General features: G+C 44.5%; 1 protein-coding gene across 3 annotated transcripts; it reads left to right on the forward strand.

Moving 5' to 3' along the window:
- The first annotated feature begins 5,711 nt into the window (after nt 1-5,711).
- On the forward strand, nt 5,712-17,212 carry LOC126015489 (zinc finger protein OZF-like). 3 transcript variants are annotated; one of them, XM_049778017.1, is made up of 5 exons: nt 5,712-5,765; nt 12,133-12,256; nt 13,609-13,701; nt 15,270-15,961; nt 16,214-17,212. In XM_049778017.1, the coding sequence occupies exons 1-5, from the start codon at nt 5,742-5,744 to the stop codon at nt 16,856-16,858; spliced, it is 1,578 nt and encodes a 525-aa protein (XP_049633974.1). In that variant the 5' UTR covers nt 5,712-5,741; the 3' UTR covers nt 16,859-17,212. The 3 variants fall into 3 exon arrangements, with proteins under 3 accessions (XP_049633974.1, XP_049633975.1, XP_049633972.1); XM_049778018.1 differs by having other exon boundaries at nt 15,270-15,877; nt 16,130-17,212; XM_049778015.1 differs by having other exon boundaries at nt 15,270-17,212.
- Nucleotides 17,213-19,045: the final 1,833 nt, after the last annotated feature.

Genomic DNA, 19,045 nt, shown 5'->3' on the forward strand with positions numbered 1-19,045 from the left:
AGGCCCCTGGCTGTTTCCGGCCTTTTGGAGAAGCAGAAGGATGCATGCATGCGCTTGATCGTCATTTCTTTGCATTCTTGCCACCCGTCGGGCTCCCTCAGCCCTGAACTCCTGGGTCTGAGCTTGGGATCCAGCCTGCAGGCCTGGGGTTCCCTCTGGGATGAGGCTGGGGATGGAATGCAAGGCCCGCTCCCTCCCCCAGGCGCTAACACTGCAGCCCCTAAACATTTATTTAGGATTGCTTATTAATTTATTTAGAATGGTTTATTTATTTATTTAGAATTAAATGGAGGGACCGGAGAGATAGGCAGAGGTAGGACGTTTGCCTTGCATGCAGAAGAATGGGGGTTTGAACCCCCTATGGCATCCCATAGGGTCCCCCCACGCCCCCCCCCCGAACCTGCCAGGAGCAATTTCTTTATGAGTGTAGAAGCAGGAGGAACCCTTGAGCGCTGCCGGGTGGGACCCCAAAACCAAAATAAAGAAAACATAAAATTGAATTGAGCAGACAGGTTCCGAAAGGGACAGACACGCTGAGCAGCCCCTTGATGGGAGTTGAGGACGTCCGTGTTTGTAGGGGGTAGGCACACTCTGGGCCAGAGGAAAGCAAGTGTGTTCGTGGCTCTGGGGCACTTGTTTGTGGGTCGTGCATTCTGATGGCAAGTCTGCTCTGTTGGGTGGGCTTTTCATGATCCTCAGGATGCTGTGCACATGTTTGCAACAGGACCAACTGCTGTGTCATCGTATTTTTGGTTGACCTCGTAGTTTTGAATCCTTAGGGCTAGTGTATGGTAGAAAGTAGAGGCCACGGCAGGGCAGGGATATTTGGGGGTCGACTTGTCAGTGGCAGAAACAGATCAGTGAAAGTTCCACAGGCGTTAGAGTCTCTTAGAACCTTTCCGTTCTCTTGGGATTGTACACGTGGAGACATTCCTTCTCCCCGACTCATCAGCTCTGTGGACACAGGGAATGGGGAGCAGAAAGCTGGGAGGGGCCGTGGTGGCAGAGGTGAGGCTGAAGAAGAAGCCCTGGTGGCACGTAGGATGGGCGAAGAGAGAAGAAGACAGGGATGAGGGTGAAAGAACAGCTCGGATACTTGTAGGCACCAGAGGAGTAGGAAGATGGGTAAGGAGGTTGAGGGTGGGGTGTGTAGGGGTCCCAGAGATGCAGGCACAGCCTGAAGGGGAACAGCTCGGGGTTATGAAGAGCTGAGTGCAGGAGAGAGGCTGAAGCTGGAGGAAACGGAACAGCTGGGGACTGAGAGGAGGAATAACCTGTAAGCAGGTTTTGAGGTGCAGGAAGGAGGGTCCCTTGAGAGTTGAGAAAGTCTGGAGGGGGGCGGCGAGAGTGATCTCCCAGTGGGATCTGGGAGATCTGGGTGGATTCCACCTCTGGCATTCCACCATCCACTGAGCACTGGTGGTGGTGGTGGTGGTGTGTGTGTCATTCCAACACTGAGCGGAAGGTAGCTCTGAGCACTACTGGGTGGTGGGTGCTAGGGAGAGGGGTCTAAGCACTGGCTTAGCAGGGACCTGGGCTGGTCTGTGGGGTGAAGGGGAAATCAGGGTTAATACCCAGAGGTAGGGCAGAGCAGACTGGAACATTCATAACCGCTGCTTCAGGAGAAGAGGGCTTTGGGGCTGGTGCAATAGAGCAGCAGTTAGTCTACCTCCTTGCACATAGATAACCCTGAACACTCACTGTTGGGTGCTTGTCTGCACGATGCCGATCTGAGTTCAATCTCCGGCATTCCATATGGTCCCCTAAGCACCACCAGGAGTGATTGAGTGCGGAGCCAGGAGTAAATCCCAAGTATCAGTGGGTGTGGCCCAATCCCCCACCTTCCATAAAAGAAAAGTCTGGGAGGGCTCCTTGACTGTCCTTGACACTTTCTTTTCTCTTTGGAGCAAGGGTTCTTAGAAGGCACCCCGGGAATCATCTGAAGAGCTGCCTCGTCACCCGAGCCTTCTGGCCAGAACTTCAGAGCCGAGCCAAGAGAGCCACAGGTAGGAAGCTCCGCTTTGGCTGACCAGGCAGTTCTTGGCACTCCTGCTCTGGGTCGGGAAAAGTGGGTGGCACTGCCTCCGCCAGAATTCTTCAGAGACTGGGGGATACTAGGGAAGTTTAGACCCATTCCCAGGAAAGCTGAGCTGGGCTGAGAGGTGCAGCGGAAAGTTCCATCCATGTTGCTACTGGGGTGCTACTGGGGAGGGGTGTCTCAGGGTATTACCTGAGGAGGAGGGAAACTTGCTTAGCTGAATCTGTTCTCTCTTTTAATTGTGGGGCCACATCCTGTAGTGCTGAGGGCTGACTCCTGGTTTTACTCAGGGATCACTCCTGGTAGTGCTCAGGAGACCATTTGGGATGCCGGGATGGAACCTGAGTTGGCCACATGCAAGGCAAACAGCTGTACTATTGCTCCAGCCCCCTTTAATCTTTTCCTATTTTTTTCCTTTTTTTTTTTTTTGATTCATATTGTCTGTGTTCAGGGCTTACTTCTGGCTTTGCAAAGGGCTCAGGCGACAATATGGGATGTCTGAAATTGGACCCCTGAATCTGTTGTTTAAAGGCAAACAATCTTCATTTACTCTCATTCTTCCCAGAACGTGGCCTATCTTAAAATAGGGTTATTACCGAAGAGACAATGCAGGAAGGAAGGTGCTTGCATCTGGCCCTGAGATCAGAGCTGGGCAAAGCTCCTGGCACTGCTACATGTGGACCCGACTTCCCTTCTCCCCACCCCAAATTTGTCCTACCAAGATCTGCTAATTCCCTCTTACTTCACTGAACTCCCTATGGGGTTTATAAAGGTCTTCTCAGAAAGTTAAAAAAGAAAAGAAAACTAGCTGTAACCTTGATTTGCAGGCCTGAGTGGTCTGCCAGGCTTTTATGACTTGTATGTGTCAGGATCCAGCTTTGCCACAATTGAGACATGTATTTTATTTTTTTCTTTAAACCTCTGTGTTGTATGTATGAAATTGTGAATTCTGGGGTTTGTGCATACAGCATTCCACCTCCACCTCCACACCCTCCCTCTACCATTTCCACCACTTCCCTCCTCCAAGGCCCCCCTACCATGTTTTTTCTTAGCCCAAAAATAATTTTTAAAATTTTATTATATTGAAATAATTGTGATCATCAGAATCCTTCATAGGTGAATTTGAGATCTACAATGAGTCAGGGCCCTTCTCCCTCCATCAATGGCCCCAGAGTGCATCTTATTCCACCACCCTTTGCCCCCTGCCCTGCCCATTTTAACAGGCCTCTTTAAGTTTAGATGGCTAAAGTTTAGTTCCATTGATTCTATTTTCGTTGACTTTGGCTTGGATATTTAGTTCTATATTTATTTTCCCATCAATGCATCCGAGACCAAAAAATATTTTTTTAACAAAGACACTGAGATTTATAAAGTTGTTCATGGTAGACTTTCATGCACGCAATGTTCCAACATCAGTCCCACTATAGTACTAGAGCAAATCTAAAATTTGTTATTTTTGTTTTGTTTTTCAGATTTTGGGCCACACCCAGTGGTGCTCAGACCTAATTCCTGGCTGCATTCAAGAATCACTCCTGGTGGAGTTTGGGAGTCAATTGGGGTGCTGGGGATCATCGAACCTTACTTGTGTGCAAGGCAAGTGTCCTACCCGCTGTTCTCTCTTTAGACCTAAAAATGTATCTTGATGACATTTTTGAGAAACTAGAACCACTTTAGGCTAGATATGCCTTGGAAATCCATGTGTTAAAAATGCTGGTCCCTTGGGCCAGAGCCAAGGTACAGCAGGAGGGGACTTGCCTTGCATGTGGCCTACACGGCTTCCATCCCAGCATCCCATATGGTTCCCTATATGCCATCATGAGTGATTCCTGAGCGCAGAGCCAGGAGTAAGTCCTGAGCACCATTGGGTGTGTCCCTCAAAACCAAACAGAATACTGATTCTTTTTGCCTCTTGTTTTCACGGAGTTAATCATGGGAATGAGCATTTCCCACTTACAGTAGTAATCAGCTCTTGTGTCCCGGGAGAAGGGGAGTGAGGATTGAGCCACATTCTGATGTGAAGGGTGGCTCTCCCTGGCTCCGAGCTCAGGAATGCCCCTAGAAGTGCTCTAGAAACCATAGACAGTGATAAGGATTGAAACCAGGCAAGTGCCTTATTCCTGGGCTCTCTCCAGCCTCCTAATAGTCTTCTCGAAATCTTTCTTTGGCTTCAATATAACAAAGTTATATTGTGTTACATAGAGGCTTCGTCCCAGTTTCAAGGTTTGATTTTTGTTTTGGGACCACACCCAGTACAAGGCTATATGGTCAAATGCACTCCCTGCTTTACTATCTCTTGGGTCCCCTGAGTGTTACTTTGGTATGTTTTGGGGGCCACATTAGGAAGAACTCTGAGACTAGTCCCAGCTTTTGAGGGTCTCCATCAAAAGTGTTAGGGGCCCCATTGCCCTAGGGATTGAAATAGCCCCAAAGGCTTTGTCCCAAACTTTTAAACTGCTGACCCAAGCCAGTTTCTATTTTGGCTTTTGCTTGTTTGCTTGCTTGCTTTGAGCTATACCCTTCAGAGCTTACTCCAGGCTCTGTGCTCAGGGATCACTCCTGGTGGAACTTGGGGATCCATTTGGGTTTCCAGGGATTGAACCTGGCTTGGTCAAGGCAAACACCCATCCCATTGTGCCATCACTCTGGCTCAAAATCTGGATTATTGTCAAAGGAACTTCATGAGGAAATCAATACAGGGATGCAAGTCATTGGAATCCATTACTGGATCATCAAAACAACATTGTATGCGTTTTATAAAATAACAAATCAAGAAAGTTATCTTCTCTGTGAAGTTTAGATCTGAAAAAGCCCTAATGTGAAAGTCATGTGGGGGTCCTAATTGAAATATTCCCATTAACATGAGCATGATAAACCATTACGAGAAAAAGGTAATTTATGTATTAAAAAATTCTTTTCAGTTATTTGACCCAGGGATTACTCCTGGCTCTGCACTCAGGAATCACTCTTTTTTTTTTTTTTTCTTTTTTTGGGCACCACCCGTTTGACGCTCAGGGGTTACTCCTGGCTATGTGCTCAGAAATCGCCCCTGGCTTGGGGGGGCCATATGGGACGCCGGGGGATCGAACCGCGGTCCTTCCTTGGCTGGCGCTTGCAAGGCAGACACCTTACCTCCAGCGCCACCTACCCGGCCCCTTGGAATCACTCTTGATAGGCGTGGGAGGGACCACATGGGATGCCGGGAATCAATTCCAGGTCCACCACATAGAAGGCCAGTGCCCTCTCTGCTGTATTATGTTCCAGCCCTTGATGCATTTTAAGACATTTCAGTCATCAATGGTTTCTTAGCATTAATGCCGTTACATCAGTAAGACAGAAAGAATTTATTTTTAGCAAAGTCAATACCCCTCACCATTGGACTATCATTCTGGTCATGATGGTCATGAAATGAGGTTTTGTTTTTATTTTAACTTTACGATTGATTGCAAGTAAATTATGCCAGTTGAGAAACTTGTGAGTCTTTCATCAGGTCCCTCCTCCTTGTTTTGTGCTTTTAGCACTCAGCTCTGTCCTGACTGCGTTCTTTTGCTGGATAGACAAGAATTCTTTCCTGAGTTTTCCTGGCTCATGTAGAGAACGCTGGATGGGAGACCTGCCAGTGAACACAGTTTCTTTCCTTTACCCGGTTCACCCGCTTTCTCTGTTTTGTAATTGCAGACCCTTCAGTGTGTCTTAGAGGGAAGCAATGGAAGGAATGGATAAATCTTTGGTGAGTAGCTTCATTGAGGGTTTATTATGATTTTATAATATATAATGTTACATATAGTATGTATGTTGTACATAGCTCCATGCTTGGTGGGTAGGTGAGTGGGTGGGTGGTGGTGATGACGATGATGGTGGTGTGGGAAACCCCGACTCCAGTGAGAAACCTGGGCCTCCTGTAGACCGAGCATGTGCTCATCTCCGTTGGGTTCAGAATTTCAAAAGGAAAAGTAGAGATAAAGCTTAGAGAGCTTCTGTGGTAAAGCACGGGCCTAGAATGTCTGACACCCAGAGTGTGATCCCCACAGCCACTGATCACAGCTTTGGGGCCTGGAATGCTTCCACTGTGTGCAAATTTTAAACTTCTAAGCTTTTCAAGTACCTTTGGGGTGGCTGGACTAAACGTAAAAAATAACTGAATTCCTGCACCAGGGAAGATGGAGCGTAACATATAAACAGGGGTCTGATCTGAAGTCTTCCAACCTGAGTTTTACTGGGTCTCTGGACTTTCTGATGTCCAAAAGAGAAACACTTTTGTTCTCTGGCCCCGGGCACCATTTCGTGAGAAATAAAACTTGAAACCATAACTTTTGACATAATGGGTTTGCTTTAGTCTCGGAGGAATTGAACTGGACAGTAATTTTTTTTGGGGGGGAGGGGGCTTTGTTTGTTTTTGGGCTACACTCAGTGGTGCTCAGGGATTAATCCTGGCTCTGTACTCAAGACTCACTCCTGATGGGCCCAATCTATGGGGTGCCAGATTGAACCTGGGTTGCCTCGTGCAAGACAAATAACGCCACCCTAGTGTGTTTTTTTTTTTTTTTTTTTTTTTTTTGGTCATACCCTGTGGTGCCCCTGGGTTACTCCTGGCTCTGGGCTTAAAGATCGCTCCTGGCGTGCGTGTGTGCGTGAGTGCGTGCGTGCGTGTGTGTGTGTGTGTGTGTGTGTGTGTGTGTGTGTGTGTGTGTGTGTGTGTGTGTGGTGATTTGCAGAGCTAGTGCTGCAGAACACTGGACTGGCCATGCTCAAGGCAAGCGCCAACCCCCTGTATTATCAACTCCAACCTCCGTCTGTGTCTTTTCATGACCTGACAGCTCGTCTCATTTTAGCAGTGAGAAAGATTCCATTATTTTTATTTAGCAGTGAAAATAAATTCTATTAATTAATTTTTTTCTTTTGGGCTGTCATTTCTGTTTTCAAAAAAATAGGAGCTTTAAACTAGAGAGATAGTACAGTGCGTAAGCTATGCAGTCAGCCTGGGTTCAGTCCTAAGCATCCATAGGGTTCTCTGAGTCCACTAGGAGTAGTTCCTGAGTTTTGCCAAATGTGGCCTCCAAACCAAAAATAGATAAATAAATTGGGGCTTACTGCCATATGTTCATTTATAGCCATACATTTATGTCTAGAAGTTTTCTTTTTCTTTGATCTAAGTTATCTCTAGTGTCATTTTCTTTCAATCTCTTGGTACATCATCATGTAGTTTCCATGTCTTTTACCCCTCTCCCCCTTTTTGTTGATTTTTGTATTTCACCCTGCAGTGCTCAGGGACTATTTGCTGCATTAAAGTGGGAACCACGTGATGTTGAGGATTTGGACTCAGGGCTCCTTTGTGTGAAGCATGCAAATGATCTTCTGGTCATCTCCTTCATTTTTCTTTCCTACATGATTTCTGTAGGGCTGGAGAGATAGTAAGGCATTTGCTTTGCCTGTGACTGACCCCAATTTGATCCCAGCATCACACATGATCCCCTGATCATCTCCCCCCTCCACTGCACTCCCCAACAAACAAAAGCACAATGCAAAACAAAAAGCCCTTGTTCCACAGCATTTATAACTAGAGCCTAAAGAATTGTTCCCTTCCCCACTTGGAAGAAGTATTTCCATTGTTTCTGATGGAAATCAATTCTCACTAATGGTGTGCTTTTACTGCGGCTTTAAAGATCTCTTCTTACTCTTGGTATTGGCAGTGCTGTGTATCTTCAGTCTCTTGGTACACCATCATGTTCTGTGACTATCTTTGTTAAAATATTTTTCTGTATCGGAGGATGTTTTTATCTTCTCCTTTCATTGTAGTTCATTGTACACTAAACTATGGATTAAGAGACATTTTCTTATATTGTTTTAAGTATACTATCCTACATTTCTCTTTTACTTTTAATTAAATCCCTGTGAGATACAGAGTTAAAAAGTTGATAGTTGAGTTTTAGTCATACCATGTTCCAACACCCATACCTTCACCAGTATTCATTTCTGCTGCCAGTTTCTCCAGGTTCCCTCCTATTACCACCTGCCCCCCCCACCCCCAGCCTTTATGGCACCCCTCTCTTTTTTTCTTTCTAGGCACCGTGGTATCCATCATTTGTAATCTCCTTTCGCTTAAAAATTCTTTACTTTTGTGCTATACTTCAGTAACTTTTATTTTTGAGCATGAAATATTAGCTTTGTTTTGTTTCGGGGTCACACCCAGCTATACTCAGGAGTTACTCTTGGCTCTGCACTCAGAAATTACTGCAGTGAGGATCAGGGGACCCTGTGGGATGCTGGAGATGGAACCCAGGTCAGCATCATACAAGGCACTCCCCCCCCCCAACACCACCCCCGCCTCGGTCTCTTCCGCCTCCACACTCATTTTTGCACCCACCAGCGACTCATCATTTACTTCCTTCAGCATCGCAGAAGTACTGTTGTTACTGGTCCGTGGTATGTTCCACACACTTGTAGTTCAGTTTTCGGCCAACAGCTGTGGGTAGATCTGAAGGGGCCTTGTAGGTAGGTTGGTTTAGTGTTCTCTCTGGATGCTACTGAACCTGTGCTCTGGGCTTAATGATTTAGTTCTCAGGCCTGCTGGTGCTCTGGGTAGTGCATAGTGCCAGGGAATAGAACATTGTTTTTGTTTTGGTGCTATACCCGGTGATGCTCAGGTACTGATTTACTTCTGGCTGTGCACTCAGTGAACCTTATGGGATCTAACCTGGGTTTGCCACCTGCAAGGCACAGATGTATTCCCCACTGTACTATTGTTCCAACCTCTCTTATAGGTAGTTGTTTTTTTGTTTGTTTGTTTGTTTTTGTTTTTGGGTCACACACACCATTGCTCAGGGGTTCCTCCTGTCTCTATGCTCAGAAATTGCTCCTGGCAGGCTTGGGGGACCATATGGGGTGCCAAGATTCAAATCACTGACCTTCTGCATGCAAGGCAAGTACCTTACTGCCATGCTATGTCTCCGGCCCCTATAGATAGTTTTTAATGGAAATGTCAGGGTTACGTTCTTGAGCTGCATCTTTCAATACAATTTCTGAGTTTTCTGCCCTTCCCAGCACGATGGCCCGGTTTTCAGAAGTGAGTAGAACTGAACCTTTCAGGTCCTTGATTTATTTCCAGTTGAAGCCATCTGGTAAATGCGATGAAATTGCAAAGCAGTTTGCCTTCTTCTGCCTCTCTTGTCCTAGTTTCTGCTGACTCTGGGTTATTGTACGGTGCCAATTTATGGTGGTAACATAAATTTGACTCAGCACAGCAGATTGAGTGCTTGCTTGCCTTGCACTTGGCCGACCTGTGTTTAATCTCTGGCATCTCATGTGGTCCCTTGAACACCACCACAAGTAATTCCTGAGTGCAGAACCAGGAGTAACCCCTGAGCATTGCCAGGCATGGCAGAAAAATAAAATAAAATGAAATTTCAATTCTATTGTCTCAATTTTAGCCTTTTGCTATGAAGATTATGACTCAAATGATTTTGTCACTGACAGCAGCACTATCCACTATCTCTAGGGCAGGGGTCTCAAATTCATGGCCCGCAGACCGCAAACGGCCCTCCATCCAACATTTTGTGGCCCTGCCCTAGAGGAATCTTTTTTTGTTTTGTTTTGTTTTAATTGTTTGGGTCACACCCCCAATGTTCAAGGCTTATTACTGACTTTGCCTCCTGCGGTCCCCAGGTAAATTGAGTTTGAGAACCCTGCTCTAGGGTGTTTAGGACACTTTCTGCCCACCGTTTTGCTGCTGCTGTGGCCGATGACCAGGGCTTCATGCATGTCTGCCTCTTATTGAGCTCCACAGCTGATTGCTATGGAGAGATAATTCACCATAGGACCAGGATTGCCCTCTACACTGTCATGCTTGCTCACACTTTGGTGGCATGACCACTTCATGTTGTTCATCTCCGAGACCTACTGGAATCAGATGGTACCAGACATGGCAGCATCGGAGATCCCATTGGTGGTGACGGGATCATACTTGGTGCTGATGGGTAGCAGTGGGAAAGAGACTCTGGGCCTGGGATATTTACGTTTTTAATTTTTCTTCTCTGATTCATGTCTCCTCCTTTTTTATTTTTTTTTTTGAGGGGTATTTTGGACCACACCAGACTATGTTCAGGGTTAACTCCTGCCAGTGTTTGGGGACCCTATAGTCTCCTACGGCAACCCTATGGGATGTCAGTGATCAAACCGGGTCACCTGGGCTGGCTGTGTGCAGAGCAAATAATGAAAGACTTTGTTCCATAGAAATAATTAATGCGGGACTGGAGAGATAGCATAGCGGTAAGGCGTTTGCCTTGGATGCAGCTGATCCAGGACAGATGGCGGTTCGAATCCTGGCATCCCGTATGGTTCCTGTGCCTGCCAGGAGCGATTTCTGAGCACAGAGCCAGGAGTTACCCCTGAGCACAGCCAGGATGACCCAAAAACAAACAAAATTAATGCAAATAAGGATCAGTAAATTATGGCTTTTTTGTATAATTATTTAAAGTATTTAACTTTATATATTGTATGGGGCTATATCTGGTAGTTACATGGACCACTTTTGGCTCGGTGCTTAGAGAAATATTGTCAGTTATCATTTTTTCCCTTCCCATTTTGTTGTGAGAAATGAGCCTTGGATGTGGTCCTGGCTAGAGGCCACACACTTCACTTCTCTGTGTGTAAGCATGCAGACCCGGGGTACACAAGTTTGTGTGGTGCTGGTATGTATTCTGGCTGTAGTGGTTCTTCTCATGTTTGCTTCTGAGACTCACACTTTCTGGTGCCAGGCAGTGGCTGGACACTTCAGTTGCTTAGCTTAAGCACACTTGATTGTGCCCTGGGGGCTCCCACATAGCCATGACACTGGGTTCGCAATCATTTACATGTGCAGTGCTGGAATCACAGTCAGGGCCTCAGACCTGCCAGGCAGGCACTTGACCAGGGGCTGTTCCCAGGTCCACTAGAATTCTTTGGTGTCCTAGAGTATGATTTATTCTGGAGAAGGTTCCCTATGTTCTTGAATAGTCATTTCCTCGGGATGGAAATTTCTACACGTCAGTTAACTCTATTATATATAAAGTACTGTACTTTTCTCACTAAATATTTTGTCTTCATCTTTATGAGATGAAGTGTCCGTACAGGTCCCACTGCCTGTATTCGCTTAAAATAGCCTGCATGCTGGGTGGCTTAAGTAACACATTTTTCTTATAATTCTAGAGGCTGGGAAGTCAGGGTGCCATCTGATTAACTTCTATTTCTGTCTTGCAGTTGGATTTCTTATTTTTGACTTTGATCCAGAACTGGCTGTGCTCAGAGGTTACTCTGGGCTCTGCAATTAGGGTCTCTCGTAGCGAGCGGCACTTGGAGGGAACCATATGGGATAGTGGGGATTGAACGCAGGTTGGTTGTGTGCAAAAAGCAAGTGCCCTGCCCTCTGTACTATCTCTCCAGCCCTATGATTGGTTGGGCCTATCTACGACAGGGTTGGAGGAAGTGGTATTTCTTTTTTTAATTGGATTACCTGTCTAGTTTGAATTAGGGACCCTTCCCTGTGATTATTTAACATTGCTTATCTGGGACTGGAGAGATATTAAAGCAGGTAATTTTCTACAAGGTTAACCTGGGTTCAGTCCTCTGCCTCACATATGGTCCCCTGAGCCCCTCCAGGAGTGATCCCTGAGCACCACTGGGTGTGGGTCCAAAACAAAAATAATAGAAAATCCAACAAAATTGCTTTAGGCTTGGCCATAATTTTATTAGACAGATAAAATATGATATATAGTCAGTTATAATATCCAAGATACATCATTTCACTTTCTATTCTGTTTTTTTTATTTTCCTTAACCCATTTTCAGTTCCTGATTCTATGGTTTACATGCCCCTTCACTTGATAGAACTCTCCCTTAAAATAAAATGAATGTAAAGAAAGTCACTCATCTTCCTATTCTTTGAACTCAAGCTGATGCTTGAATAAAAGAGATAATGTACCATTATAGCAGTTGGAGCTTTTGGGGGGCTGTTTTTGTGTGGAGGTCAATGAGCTCAGAGATCTTTCCTGATGGTGTTCAGGGGATCATATGGGACGGAACCTGGCAAACACCCTACCCATTGTCCTATCCTCTGGTACCCAGATGATGTTCTTTGAGGATGTGGCCGTGGCCTTCTCCTGGGAAGAGTGGCAGCACCTGGATGATGAGCAGAGGAGCCTGTACAGGGACGTGATGCTGGAAACCTACAGTCACCTGGAGTCACTGGGTGAGTGACTTTTCCCCAGTTCCTGCTGAGTAGAAGCGATGTTTTTTCTACATTAGAAAATAAAATACACAGTAGGGAAAGACAATATAGTTCATAAGGCTGGTACAGCTTGCATCTGACCAACCCAGATTTGAACCCCAGATTTGAACTCCATGGAGCCCCAAGTCCTATCAGGAGTGATCCCTGAACACGGAGCCAGGAGAAAGCCCTGAGCATTGCTGGGTGTGGTCCACGGATTGCAGCACATACTTGAAATGCATGATGCCTTGAGTTTAACTTTGACACTGTGGCCTTTGAGTACCACTTGATGGAAGTCACCCCTACTACCACCAGGGTCCCCCTGGGACCTTGAGCACTTCTGGACTAGGGAAAAACTTCGCTGGACCCACACTTTGAGTCATCTTCCTGCACCTCTGGGCATATACCGCCAAGGATGGGACCAGTTTCCCTGAGCAAGGTTTGGGAATCTTAAAAAAGAGGAAGAAGGGGCTGGAGCGATAGCATGGAGGAAAGGCGTTTGCCTTTTATGCAGAAGGAATGTGGTTCCAATCCCGGCATCCCATATGGTCCCCCGAGCCTGCCAGGAGCAATTTCTGAGCATAGAGCCAGGAGGAACCCCTGAGAGCCACCAGGTATGACCCAAAAACCAAAAACCAAAAAAAAAAAAAAAAAAAAAAAAAAAAAAGGAAGAAAAGGAAAGCATCTGTAGACTCATACGTATATGAAAATAAATGCTGTTTGTTAATTCTTAAGTTTTTTGTTTAAAAATTGTTTTTGAAACAATTTTGTTTTGTTTTTTGGCCACAAACAACAGTGTTCAGGGGTTACTCCTGGAGCAGCCATATGCAAGGCAAATGCCTTACCACTGTGCACCTAAAAATCTAAAAATACATTTTTTTTTTGGGTTTTTGGGTCACACCTGGCAGCGCTCAGGGGTTACTTCTGGCTCTATGTTCAGAAATTGCTCCTGGCAGGCTCATGGGATCACATGGATGCCGGGATTTGAACCACTGTCCTTCTGCATGCAGGGCAAATGGTCTACCTCGATGCTATCTCTCCGACCTCTAAAGATAATTTTTATTAACATTTTTTGAGGGATTGCACCTGGCTATGCACTCAGGGATCATTCCTGGTGGGCTTGGGGTACCACATGGGATTCTAGGGATCAAATTGACTTCACATGAAGCAAACATCTTTCCCAGGTGCTGTTGTCCTGGCCCTATATTTTAAGGGTTTTTTGTTAAAAAAGAATTTGTGCATCCCCTTCTTCTAGTCAAAGGTTCAAGATGGTCATACAGCTGTTCTGGTGTCACTTGAGCATTGGGCAATGGGCCTACATTGTTTTTCAACAGGACATTCAGTCACCAAACCCGAAGTGATCTTCAGGTTGGAGCAAGGAGCAGAGCCATGGGTGGGAGAGGAATCCTCAGACCAAGTCACCTCAGGTAAGTCAATCAGCATCCTCCGGGCTGGGAGATAAGAAAGAGAAAGCAGAAGTAGCTGTTTTTACTAACCTTTTCTCACTGATAGTTTGTCCAACTTTGCAAGTATAACATGCGAGCATTAGTCTTCAAGTCTGGCTATTAGTTGTAAAACTTGACTATATAGTTTCTTGGGTTTAACCCAAATACAATTCTTTAAGGCCTCGACAAAACCTAAGAACTGAAGAGATTTGTCTTGTATGTCACCAGCTCATCTGGTTCAATCCCCAGCCCTGGCTATTATCTCCTAAATACCACCAGCAGTGATCTCTGAGAACAGAATAGAAATACACACGAATCACCACTGGATGTGGCTCTCACACTAAAAAACACCCCAAAACACAATGGATATCTAGAGTCATATCAGATACTGGGGGAAGTAAAAACTAAACATTGTGGAAATAAAGTTTTATTTCTTTTGTAATATTTCTCCTTTTTTTTTTTTAATATTTCTCCTTAAGTGACAACCTCCCCTGCATTCAGCAGTTAGCTCATCCAGAACAATCATGTCAACTTAAACTTTTGAATAAATAATAAAGAGCCAGAAAAAGATACTCATTATTATAAAAACATAGAAAAAGTATGTGGAGGGCCCAGAGAGATAGCACAGCGGCGTTTGCCTTGCAAGCAGCCGATAAAGGACCAGAGGTGGTTGGTTTGAATCCCGGTGTCTCATATGGTCCCCCGTGCCTGCCAGGAGCTATTTCTGAGCAGACAGCCAGGAGTAACCCCTGAGCATCGCCAGGTGTGGCCCAAAAACCAAAAATAAATAAATAAATAAATAAAATAAAAAGTATGTGGAAACAAGTAATAGCATATATAATCTCAGATTTTTATTTGTTTTTGTACCACACCTGGTGGTACTCAGGGGTTACTCTGAACTCTGCATTCAGTGGTCACCCCTGGAAGTGCTGGGGACCATATGGGATGCTGGGGATTGAACCCAGGTAGGCTAAGTTCAAGGAAAGTTCTTTAAATATTGTACTCTTTGCAGTGCCTCATTTCATATTTAAGCCAATTTTTTAGTTGCAAAAAAGTGAGTGTGGCAAGGCATTTTTTAAAATAAAATTCTGCTTATATTAATTAACAAAAAAGGTGCTAGCTATAATTAAATGACAAACCTAAGTAGTAAAGCCTTGCCTGTCAAGTCTTCAACCAGAGAGTAGATGTATCGAACCAAATATTTTCTCATAAAAAAGTAATAACAAAGGGAAAAACATAATTGACATTTTGGCTAATACTATTGGTGATTTTAATTTACAGGGGAAAGGCATCACATCTCATAAAATTAGCACTTTAAAATATATTTTGTGCTTCTAATATTCTAAGTCATTTTATTTGATATTTTTATCTTATTATTTATTTTACTTATAATTTCTCATGTGTCTCAAACATACAGTTGATTGGGTAGTAAATAGTAGCAACCAGGAAGATTGGGGCAGAAATCTTTACTAAGTTGTGCTCATTAGTGGAAAACATATTGAGGAAAACAAATAATCAAAAATTTAATTTGAATTCAATTCATGTTTCAGGCCCCGTTTTAAATACCGGAAGCTATTCGGGAATGTTGCCCGAGGAATATGGCGTCTACAAGGACAAGTTTATACTACTTAAGATGGCCGAGACTCATTTTGTCGAGAAACCTGAGGGCTTTAATTCAGTTGGGAAATCCCTTGCTTTTGAGGGAGAAGAGCGTCGAAGCGATCAAAGAGGAAGTGCTGTTAAGACGTTATACTTCGCTCCCCTTCAGAAAACTGAGGTAGGAGAGAAAACGTCTGACTCGGATGTCTGTGGTGATACTTCCTATAAAATATTCAATGTTGCTGAATATCAAAACTTATATACAGGCGAGAAACCTTATAACTATCCCAAAACGCCGCAGTCTTCAACCGCTAGGCACCAGAGAACTGGCTCAGGAGAGAATCCCTTTGGATGTAAAGAATGGAGCAAAAGTTACTCTCAGAAGTCCTGCCTCACTCTACACCACAGGATCCACACAGCGGAGAAACGCTTTGAATGTGAAGTGTGTAGGAAAACGTACTCCTGGAAGTCATACCTGGCCGTGCATCAAAGAATTCACGCAGGGGAGAAGCGCTTTGAATGCAAAGTATGTCGGAAGACTTTCTTCTCAGGTTCCAACCTCGTCGAACACCAGAGAATCCACACCGGAGAGAAACCTTATGAATGTGAAGTGTGTAGGAAAACTTACTCCCGGAAGGCATACCTCACGGTGCACCAGAAAATCCACACGGGAGAGAGGCGCTTTGAGTGTGACATATGTGGGAAAACTTACTCCTGGAAGTCCTATCTCGCCGTGCACCAGCGGATCCACACAGGAGAGAAACCCTTTGAGTGCAAAGAGTGTCGGAAGACTTTCTTCTCGGGTTCCAACCTCATCGAACACCAGAGGATCCACACGGGGGAGAGGCCCTATCAATGTGACGTGTGTAAGAAAACATACTCCAGAAAGGCATACCTCACGGTACACCAGAGAATCCACACAGGAGAGAAACGTGTCGAGTGTAAGGAATGCAGCAAAACTTTCTTCTCGAATTCGGATCTCATGGACCACCAGAGGATTCACACCGGAGAGAGGCCATACGAGTGCACAGTGTGTAGGAAAACGTACTCCCGCAAGTCGTACCTCATTGTCCACCAGAGACTTCACACAGGAGAGAAGCTCTTTGAGTGCAAAGAATGTCCGAAGACTTTCTTATCCCGGTCCAACCTCATCGAACACCGGAGAATCCACACGGGAGAGAAGCCCTTCGAGTGCAAAGATTGTAGGAAAAGCTTCGCTTCCCGCTCGAACCTCAATGCCCACCAAAGGATCCACACCGGGGAGAAACCCTTCGAATGTAAAGAGTGTGGGAAAACCTTCTCCTGGAGGTCACACCTCATCGAACACCGGAGAAACCACACCGGAGAGAAGCCCTACCAGTGCTCCGAGTGCAAGAAGACTTTCTCGTGGAAGTCGGCTCTCTCGGACCACCAGAAGATTCACACAGGGGAAAGACCCTATGAATGTAAAGAGTGTAGGAAAAGATTTGTGTGGAAGTCAAATCTCCTCGAACATCAAAGGATTCACGCTCGGAAGAAGTTCTATGAATGTAAAAAATGAAGCGAAGCTGGAGATACGCGTCACTGAACATCATACAACTGGCGTGAGAGGGAAACTAAAGAGAAAGAGCATCGGGAGTCTTTGTACACTAATCAGACCCCGTTGTGCACCAGAGAATCCACAGGAGAGAAAACTGACACCAAGAATGTAGGAAAATTGGGCCCGAGCGGGAGGAGAGCAGGGAGGGTGATTGTTGTGCCTGCGACCAACCTGGCTTTGATCCACGGTGCCACGTAGGTTCTCCCAAGCCCTTCCAGGAGTGATCTCTGATCACAGAGCCAGGAGTCAGCCCTGAGCGCTCCCCAGGCGTTGGCCTTTAGGTAACAACAACCAAATTTCTACGAGAAGCTACTTTCCTGAATCTTCATCACACCATTCACAAGGAATAAAAATTACGAATAAGAGGAAAAACTTTGTTCCAGAAATTATATTCCCCATACACCTCAGAATTCATATAGGAGAGAAACTTTATAAATGTCAAGAATATAAAAATATTAACATGTTTGTCCTGGCACAAACCTGTGGGAAAAAGCTGCTGTATATGGCAAGTGTCTCTGACCTATTTGCAGCTTTGAGAAGCTTCTCCTGCCATAATGCATATTCTCAAATTGAGTGCCATCCTATATTGTAGTGTTTTTCTGTAGACTTCTAACCACTGCTGTTTCGGGGGCTCCGCTCTAGCATATCTGCAATAAAGATGACTTTTTAAAAACATTGACATGACTTTTATTGTAAGTTCCTATCTAGTCATTAGACAATATATCGGTTGATTTTAATTTTGGGTTTTTTTCGGGAGGATACAATTGGCAGTGCTCAGGTCTGACTCCTGGCTCTGCTCTCAGGGATCATTCCTGGAGGGCTTGGGGGACCATATGGAGTGCCAGGGGTCGAACGCCTTGGTTGTGTACAGTGCTATGACCTGCAGTACAATGGGGTGCATGCAGGGGTCTGAGTTCAGACTGTAACACTGCAGAAGCTACCCCAGAGCAATTCAGGAGTAACTATCAAGCACCCTCGTGTGTGATCCAAACCAAATTATTTCCTTCTGTAGTCTGGTACTTTTGTATTTTGAGTAACATTTGACCATTCCTGAAATCATTTAAACACTTAGCCAATAGGCATAATGGAAGTTACCTTCTAGTCCCGGATTTTAAGACATTTAGAATAATTTGTTGTTTGTTTTTATAGTTTGTTAAAAAATTGCAGGAATTTTAGTTTTGTGTATATAAGTTGACGTTTAATCTTAACAAAGACCTTTATCATTTGAACTAATCTTGTTTTTATTTTGAAACAATATACATATTATAAAATTAATAAAACCAGTTTTGAAAGTGATGTTTGCATTTATTTCAGGTCACTAGTTTCTAATTTCTATGAGACGCACAAGTTATCCTGGTACTGTTGCTAGACTCCTTTAGAGATGAATTGTATGGTATTATTTATAAGATATTATTTTATTGATTTAAACTGACTTTGGAAACATAATAAGAAATAAGCATTTATCGCTTACGTAATCTCTGTTTAAAATAGTATGCTTAAAATTAAGTTAATGTAATCTTGAGTACTTTTCATTTTAATCAATGAAAAAGCACATAGGTCTACTACAGAAAAGTCTGGTAAGGTCAGTATGGTTCTCTCTTCCATCAGTGTCCTGTATCCAAGTAGCTCTCCCCATTTATATCTACCACCAATATAAGTTATATTCACCATCAGGGAAAAGTGATAGTGAAATCTATGGTCTAAGTTTCAAAAGTATCTGTACACTGAACATTATGAAAGGTCCTCTAGAGAGTATCCTGGCTGGAGAGATAGTACAGTGGGTAGGGTGTTTTGCCTCATACATGCCCGGCCATCGATGCCCTGAGCCCCACCAGGTATGGCCCCCAAACAAAAATACCCGAATCTCTAGAAAGAATACAACATCTATTTATACAAAATTAGGTTCAGCCATAAAAGATGAATTTCCCCCTTCTTCCCAGTGTTGAAGAATGGACGTAAGTCATAATCAATACTTGGGTGCAAAATAAGTTTAATATTAAAAATAAAATGACAATGTACCCAAGGATTTCGTGTTATTTGGAAGGTTTCTACCTTCACACAGCCTTTGTACTTGTCTGGCATTTAGCTGTGGAAAAAGTTCTAAAACACCAAAACAAAACTTCAAAACTCGACTTTGAATGTGAAATT

The sequence above is a fragment of the Suncus etruscus genome, chromosome 8, assembly GCF_024139225.1.
Source record: "Suncus etruscus isolate mSunEtr1 chromosome 8, mSunEtr1.pri.cur, whole genome shotgun sequence".
In the NCBI taxonomy this organism is placed as follows: domain Eukaryota; kingdom Metazoa; phylum Chordata; class Mammalia; order Eulipotyphla; family Soricidae; genus Suncus; species Suncus etruscus.

Excerpts from the sequence above, each read along its gene's own strand:
- LOC126015489 (XM_049778015.1), top strand. The coding sequence starts at position 5,742 with ATGGAAGGAATGGATAAATCTTTG. Across the intron at positions 5,766-12,132 it reads AAGGAATGGATAAATCTTTG|ATGATGTTCTTTGAGGATGT; the intron begins GTGAGTAGCTTC and ends TCTGGTACCCAG. Across the intron at positions 12,257-13,608 it reads CAGTCACCTGGAGTCACTGG|GACATTCAGTCACCAAACCC; the intron begins GTGAGTGACTTT and ends GTTTTTCAACAG.